The sequence below is a fragment of the Rhinoraja longicauda genome, chromosome 39 (assembly GCF_053455715.1).
Source record: "Rhinoraja longicauda isolate Sanriku21f chromosome 39, sRhiLon1.1, whole genome shotgun sequence".
Lineage (NCBI taxonomy): Eukaryota > Metazoa > Chordata > Chondrichthyes > Rajiformes > Arhynchobatidae > Rhinoraja > Rhinoraja longicauda.
This window is the reverse complement of record NC_135991.1, coordinates 13382128-13390862: the sequence shown is the minus strand read 5'-3', so window position 1 is coordinate 13390862 and position 8735 is coordinate 13382128. Positions and strand designations below refer to the sequence as shown.

The following is an 8735-nucleotide window of genomic DNA, read 5'->3' as shown; positions in this document are numbered from 1 at the left end:
ACATGTTCATCCAATCACAACTAGCCCCGTAGGCACATCCCAGTCCCCATTTATGACCAGTCTCGTACATCCTATTGTTGTATCGCTGGAACATTCTGTGATTAGGATGTTAATCACTTCTCAACCGTCCATGGTTTCACACCCTCTAGCTACCGAGCAGAAATATATCACACAATAGCAAATCAGTGATAATTGTTTCTAATTAACCTTTACCCAGACGGCTATCTTTTTAGTCCTTGACTTAATCAGACTTGCTTCGTATTTTACCTTAATTCCTCATTCCCCTTTTTGTCATTTTATGACAACTATCAGGGCGGAAACTCAGCAGGGACTCATCAGAGGCGGGTTATATAGTCATCCGAGTTTATACCTGACCTCGTGGTGTTTTATAAGCCCCCAGAGCCCGGCCTTAGCGGTGTTCAGGGTCGACAGGATGGCTTGTTGAACCCGCCTCTGGTTCCTACTCCTCAGCTGGGTCTCATTCCCTCGCCCTTACGGTACCCAGTGATTAAGATCTTCATAGCTCTGACTTATACCCAGTTGATGAAGTCTATTGTATTCTTCCTCTAATCATTCCTTGGCAACCTGCTCTTTCACCATATCACTTGCTTTACCATCATTTTCAGTGTAATCATCCTCTAACATCGGAAGGTCTTCTCCAGTTTCTCCCATGCGTAGTAACAACATTTTATGAGTGCTTCCAATGCCTTTCATGGCCTGCATAAGCTTACTAATTATACATTTAACGATGGCAATCCCCGCGAATAAACATATCAAAATTACTCCGAGATAAATGGCAATGTTAATAAACCAATTGTACCATCCGCCCAATCCCCAATCTCCCCAGTTCAAACCATCAGTTATCCCATTCAGGAAGTCTGTATATCGTCTTCAATTCTCGTGAGGTTCGCGGCTCGGTCCATGATTCCCATAATGCATTTCCCTTTTACAATGTCACCTCCTTCCCTAGCCAGCAGATAATCCAGTGCGTATCGGTTCTGCATTGAGAACAGCCGTAGGTGTGACAGGCCCTCCTTTATTTCATTTATAGCCTCCACTGTCTTATTCCCCAGAGTGGTGAGTCCGCACACAAGATAATTTCCATTGTTGGATGCCATGGCCCCTGCGGTCCCACCTATAGATATGGTTCTCAATATTCCCCAACCAACGGAGTGACCTCTACTATACAGATCGCAGCTGGTTCCATCCAGTCAGCGCAAAATTCCTTAGAAATTCCTCGTTTTGTCTTTATTTGGCCAATGGTGGAAAAGCTGAAGCTCCACCGTACTGGGCAGTGTATAGTTGAGGGGGTAAGGATTCCTATCGCCACTTTGTCAGGAGTTTCTTTTCCCATTACCAGGAAATAATATCCGGGTTTGGTATAAACTACTCCCGGGGTTCTTCCATCAGAGCCTGAAGTTGGACCAGTGCTACTGCAGTTATCATTACAGGGGAACCGGGAGTTGCTACCCACCGAACATATCATCGGGTACATGTATGGTTCTAAGGAGTCATCTCTTGTGCCAAAGCGTGGTACAATGGGGAAGGTATTGTTGTTAATCGCCAGGTGTGTCTTATTTCCCCAACCACAGAGTGTCTGCCACCCTCTCTCAAGGTCTACACATTGGCTGGTGTTATGGCAAGTGGTCACCCCGGTGCCAGGGTGTTGGCTGCACCAGAATGTCCCCTTTGTCGTAACGCAGCTTGCAGTGTTCTGGATCTTTACCACGGAACACCAATACCCGGTTCCATTCCAACAATTGGGGTATCCAGAGGTTGGTCCAGAGGTCTTTATACAGGTGGCTGGGTAGCTCTGACTTGGGGGATATTTAAAGGTAATGTACTTAACGGGAGGGGTAAATAGTACGCTTGGATAAAGTAGCTGGGATCCATAACTGGGATTTGAATGAGGTTGCAGGGTGAATTGGATAGGTTGGGTGAGTGGGCGGATGCATGGCAGAAGCAGTTTAATGCGGATAAGTGTGACGTTATCCACTTTGGTGGTAAGAATAGGAAGGCAAAGTTTTATCTGAATGGTGACAAGTTAGGAACAGGGGACGTACAACGAGATCTGGGTGTCCTAGTGGATCAGTCACTGAAAGGAAGCATGCAGGTACAGCAGGCAGTGAAGAAAGCCAATGGAATGTTGGCCTTCATAATAAGAGGAGTTGAGTATAGGAGCAAAGAGGTCCTTCTGCATTTGTACAGGGCCCTAGTGAGACCGCACCCCGAGTACTGTGTGCAGTTTTGGTCTCCAAATTTGAGGAAGGATATTCTTGCTATTGAGGGCGTACAGCGAATGGTTTACTAGGTGAATTCCCGGAATGGTGGGACTGTCATATGTTGAAAGACTGGAGCGACTAGGCTTGTATACACTGGAATTTAGAAGGATGAGAGGAGATCTTATCGAAACGTATAAGATTATTAAGGGGTTGGACACGTTAGAGGCAGGAAACATGTTCCCAATGTTGGGGGAGTCCAGAACAAGGGGCCACAGTTTAAGAATAAGGGGTAGGCCATTTAGAACTGAGATGAGGAATAACTGTTTCAGTCAGAGAGTTGTGAATCTGTGGAATTCTCTGCCTCAGAAGGCGGTGGAGGCCAATTGTCTAAATGCATTCAAGAGAGAGCTAGATAGAGCTCTTAAGGATAGCGGAGTCAGGGGGTATGGGGAGAAGGCAGGAACGGGGTACTGATTGGGAATGATCAGCCATGATCACATTGAATGGCGGTGCTGGTTTGAAGGGGGAGTAGCAACTGTGCACATTAGGTATGACCTAACTTCAAAAGGTCCATCATCGTACCAGTGCCAAAGAATGCCTCTCCAACTTGTTTGAATGACTATCGGCCGGTGGTCCTCAACTCGGTGGTAATGAAATGCTTCTAGAGGCTGATCAAGAATCACATCTGTGCCTTCCTCCCTCGCAATATGGACCCGCTGCAGTTCGCACACCGTCGGAAAAGATCCACGGATGATGTGGTCTCCCAGGTTCTGCACACCGCTCCCTCGCATCTTGACAGGCAGAAGGGGGGCTATGTGAGGATGCTGTTCATTGATTTTAGTTCAGCGTTCAATACAATAGTCCCCACCATACTTGCTGAGAAGCTGCTGAAACTGGGGCTTAACACTCCCCTGTGTGCCTGGCTCCTGGACTTTTTCACCGCCAGCCCGTAAGTGGTCAAGCTGGGGAGACATACTTCTAACCCCCTCACCCTGAACACAGGATCCTCCCAGGATTGCGTCCTTAGCCCCCTACCGTACTCCCGGTTCAGCTAAAACTCCATCATCAAGTTCGCTGATGACACTGTGGTGGTGGGCCTAATCTCCGACAACGACGAGAAGGACTACCGGGAGGAGGTGGCTGATCTGGCACTCTGGTATCAGGACAATAGCCTCCTCTTCAATGTCAAAAAATAAGGCGCTGATTGTAGACTTTAGATGGGCTCAACGTCCGAGGACGCACACGCCAATGGAGTTAAATGGGACTATTGTGGATAGGGTGAGCAGCTTTAAATACCTGGGACTCCACATCACAGGGGATCTGACATGGACAACACACATTGCCTTACTGGTGAGTAAGGCAAGGCAGCGCCTTTATCACCTCAGATGGTTGAGGAAATTTAGAGTCTCTCTGAAGATCCTTCAGTGCTTCTACTGTGGGGCTGTAGAAAGCATCTTGTCCGGGAACATCACAATCTGGTTTGGGAACAGCTCTGCCAAGGACAGGAAGGCTCTTCTGAACGCACTATGGGGATTACACTCGCCCTCCTGCAGGATATATACATCAGGAGGTGTAGATCCAGATCCAGCAACATTATGGGGGACCCCTACCACCCCAGCAACGGACTGTTCCAGCTGCGACGGTCAGACAAACGCCTCCACCGTCACGCTGTGAAAGCAGAGAGGATGAGACGGAGTTTCTTCCCACAGGCCATCAGGACTGTTAACTCTCATATCACCAGGGACTAATTTAATTTAATTTACTGTATTAATTTATTTTTTGTGTTAATTTTTTTTCTATTCTGTTTTGTAGTTTAGCACAATCCGCAGGCGTTGCCACTTTCATTTCGCTGCAAATCTTGTATATGTATGTGACAAATAAACTTGACTTGACTTGACGACTTGCAAGCCTTGCCCCAAACTACCGACATTTGTGTAGTTGTCTCGGGACTCCATCCTTGTACGCAATTCCGTCTTTGCATTCTTAGAAACTCTGCGAAGAGCGTAAGTAGATATCTTGTACCGCTCAGGATCATTTTGAATTCAACGTAGCAGACATGAATGTCACGTGGGAGTCGAACTCGCGGTTTGTCCGTAGTTTCTGATGGAACCAGCTATCGCCTTTTTAGGTACACGATCCTCAATACACTTGCTCACCAAGTCTGCGACAACTGAGGCTTATTCATCTAGGTTAGTCGCAAATTCCTGGCATATGGACTCGTCCATCGACTCATGCATGTCTGTTTTATATCCCTTGCATGCTTATACAGTGTATCTGCTCAGGAGCAGACCCGTGTCCCCCTCCTCACACATCCCAGCGTCGTCATCCTCACCGGGTGATTCATGACACTCGCAGAGTCCCAGCAACTTTGCAAAATACATGCAAAAGACATGTACGTAAAACATGTTGGTAGGTGTGGACAAGTTGGACGAAGGCCCTGCTTTCACAATGTATGACTCTATGATTCTATGACTCTATGACAACATTTGCTGTCATCCACTCCCAATATTCTAATTTACTGAACTCGCAATACAGTCCCGGCTTTACATGTATCACTATTGTAACAATCACCTCTTGCAAGTTAAAACTACAATTAAGTCGAATCCAGTTATATCACGGCGTGCTTTGCGAGTCTGTGAACGTTTGTTACAGCTTGTTTTATTTAGTTTGAGTTTCAGCAGAAAAGAACCATTTCACAGAATAACAGAAGCGAGGCCGCACATGTTTAACGTGTTGCAGTATAGCATTCAAATTGTGAAATCTTAATCGGCATTGGAGGGATATTACGTCAATATATCAGCTCAAGTTTGGGTGTTTCCACTTAAATTAAAACTCGTCATTGGTGGATATATATCGAGTGGTGAAATCATAACTGAGTACTGTTGTTCCGATGTTCAGATACCATGAAGTGATGTTAATGTTCTTGTTTTTGTCTTCCTGATCCCTGGGGAAGCGATCTCTAACAGATATGAAGCCTTTCTCTGTAACGCGCTGTCAGATGCATTCCAGCATCGAACATTGAGCTTCTCTCTCACTTCGCTCCAGGATGAAAACTATAGTCACCGATTATTCGTTTTTTCTGCTGCCTTCTATAATCCAGGCAGAAATGATTTACTACCCGATTATAGCAGTGTTTGGAATTCTGGGTAAGTAATTCAATCTATGATACGAATCGTCGATTAAACCTTTTTCTTTTCTACTCCATTCGTCGCAGATTTGGGATATTTAGATTTCCCTGCCCTCAAATCCATTGAATGAAGACTGTAGCCGTTTTTCTGAAGGGCTGAACTCAATAATACCTCGTTTTGGTCACCTAAAATATAAATTTTCAACTGCAAATGCTGCAGTTTGTTGAAAAGATCTAGTGTATTTCATTAGTGTTCTGTTTGGCTGAAATAATTTGTGTTTACTTTATTGTTTCCATTCATCAGCCAATCACCCCTCCTACTCGGTGACACCCGGTAACGTCTCGTCATTTATAGGTGTAATAAACCTGTGCACACACATATAGTGAGCCGTTCGGTAACAATAGATACACACTGGTTTCTCAGCAGCCATGACACCGGCTGCGGTGCCGTTAGCCAGAATGTCTCTACTGCTTCACACCGAGGTGCTGGATATTATTGATCAACAATGCAATGCCTGTGGTGGATGGATATCTACCCTTAGCAGGAAGAAACCTAGTCCACTCAAGGGGACGCGCAATATTTCATTCTCCACGCATTGATCTGTCCTTGAGCATGGGAAGCCGTTGCCTTCTGTAACATCTGTTACAGGAGCGACATCGCTGCCGCAGGGATTCCGTTGCACCGAGGAAACGGCTGAAGTAAGGTCCCGTCCCTGCGTGACACTGGTCAGAATCTCAGGTGTGAGTGGAGCGGTTCCGATATTCTGATAATATGTCTGTACACATCAATAGGGAAAATGATATACTTAAACAATTTATAACTGGCGAGATGCTACCGAGAGTCATAGAACAAGATGAATTGAAAAGATAGAGTGATAATAATCGATGTTATTGATATACTGCGGGAAGTATCAGTCAAACAAACAATTATGAAAATACGTGAAATTAATTCAATTAACTGCATCGTTCACGGTTAGAAATGCACATTTGGTATTAATGAAACGAAGTGTAACTGAGTTAAAGACGTACAAAATCACGGCTACATATTCAGACACCCAATCCGTCTTATCAGATGGCATTTGATTTCACTATCGGCTACAAGTAAATGCGGTGGCGCCTCGCTTTATTTTCAGATCGCAGATTTGTAGTCTGATACTGCACCTGCCGCGTTTATCCGACTTGATAAATACTGTTCCATGTAAATTTATTGTAAGTTTATCATTATTTTCATGCACGCATCTGTTGCGATTACATTCGTCCGTTAACACCGGCGGGTCCTAACAGTGGAAATGCGTTTCTTTCTCGTCGCTCAACCTTTTGGATATTTTGTGTCGCTCGACCTGTCATGAATGTCTATGCTCAACTCTAATCTTTATGTGAAATCGCTTGTTGCGTGGGAAAACCTGTAGCCTGCACTGTTAATGCACTTTGTCGATTTCTGATTATTCCCGTAACACAGCTAATGTGATATCGATTGTGATCCTGTCGCGGGGAAAGTGCGGCCTCTCCAAATGTGTATCACGCTATCTTGTAGCCATGGCTGCTGGGGATCTGCTGGTTGCTGTAATTGACGTTTTACTTTATCGTATCAATCATCTATATTTCCCCACAACTTTTCTCTTCATTACTCAAGTGTGTTCCTTCCACCGGGCCCTTAATCACGCAGTCACAGACATTTCCGTGTGGTTAACACTCTCTTTCACATTTGATCGATATTTGATGATTTGTGGCCACAAGCTGAGATCCAGATTTTGCACCGAGAAAACTGCAGCCAGTGTGATAGCAACTGTGTGTACGCTGTTCTGCTTCAAAAACATCCCCTGGTACTTTGCATTTGAACCTGTTGTGACTCTGCATAATGTAGCATGGGGCTGTTATATAAAACAAGAATTCTACACAGCAACCACATGGATATCATTCACCTGGATTCACCGATGTTTCAGCCCACTGCTCCCAATGTTCCTGATATCACTGCTCAATGCTCTGACAGTCGGGCACATTTTAATGGCCAGTCGAGTCCGCAAGAATCTGAGAGGCAGCAAGAATGGTGCGAATCAGAATGATGCCGAGATGGAAAGCAGAAGGAAGTCAGTCATCTTGCTATTTGCAATTTCGGGCAACTTCATTGTGCTTTGGATGACATATTTTATATTTTTCCTCTGCTTACAGATAACAAAGCGGTTTTATAGTACCGGTTACAGTGACCCGTTCTTCATCGCGGACGAAACCAGCTACATGTTACTGCTTTTGAGTTACTGCACAAACACGTGTATTTACGCCGTAACTCAGTCTAAATTCAGAAAGGAACTGAAGAGCGGTTTGAAATATCTGCCGATAATAATGTTTAAACGTGTCAAGGAAGGAAGCCAATGTAGAAACTCTAAGCAATAAATCAGAGCAGCAATGTATCTCCCGCTTCATCTATGCCAGCATTATTTCCATGTATATCTGACCTATCTCAGTGCAACATCTAAAATATCCTGAAGATTTCTACAGTTTGTTTTAGAGAACAAGTCGGCAGATTAAGGCTGGGTTACATACTGGGCCAGCTGATGGTCACGGGCTAAATCGTAATCATGCATGCACACAACTCAATTAAAAACTTTGTTTGTCGGGAGATCTGTGTGGTCTTAGGAAATAGATATTAAGACATTTGTTTTCGAAAGCATAAATTCTTTCCTCTCAACCTGAACGGGATATGGTGTGTTCCGTTAGTAGATCTCCAACAAAAATAACTTCAAAGAAAAACCGGTGATTAACAAGCTTCATTGGACGTGCATTGAACAATCTGGGTGCAGTGAGCTTTACCTCGTTGGCTGTGAACTAGTTCCCAATAATACAGGTCACAATGTCACATTGGCAATTTGATACTGTTGACCAGCCCTTAGGGTTGAAAGTGCAAGTGATATGACGCTGCTAATCTTGGCATTGATAGACGAGGTGGCTGGTGGATTTGTCGAGGGTTTTATTAGATCGTGAGGGGAGCACGGAGAGGCTTCATGTCAAATGTTTGAACCTAAATCCGCATAGAACGTGGTTTCATGTCAGACGCGGACACGGCGGGTAGAATATACTTCAGTATTATCCGACTCTGTGGAGCAGAAACTGTAAACCAAAGTCCAGAATTACAGCCAGATTACTGCGTCTATATCGTCCCATCATTCACCACCAAGGTCTGGGCAGCAGCGGTGTAAAATAGTGCACGATTCTTGGGACTGTCTCAACACGCACGTTTAATACGGAAGCAACGCGGTCAATCGACCTGTTGTTTTCTGTGGAACCTCCTGACTCTGCGGTCTACATCAAGGGAACGCAGCCCGGAAATCAGGGTTCAGATGGTTAGGAGAATTTCCTCAGTTGCAGGGATACAATGGTAGATATTCGCC

At 44.9% G+C, this 8735-nt stretch overlaps 1 protein-coding gene across 1 annotated transcript; it reads left to right on the top strand.

Moving 5' to 3' along the window:
• Positions 1–5268: 5268 nt before the first annotated feature.
• Positions 5269–7740, top strand: LOC144611220 (putative G-protein coupled receptor 139). Its single transcript, XM_078430266.1, has 2 exons — positions 5269–5368; positions 6809–7740. The coding sequence occupies exons 1-2, from the start codon at positions 5269–5271 to the stop codon at positions 7738–7740; spliced, it is 1032 nt and encodes a 343-aa protein (XP_078286392.1).
• The last annotated feature ends 995 nt before the right edge of the window (positions 7741–8735 follow it).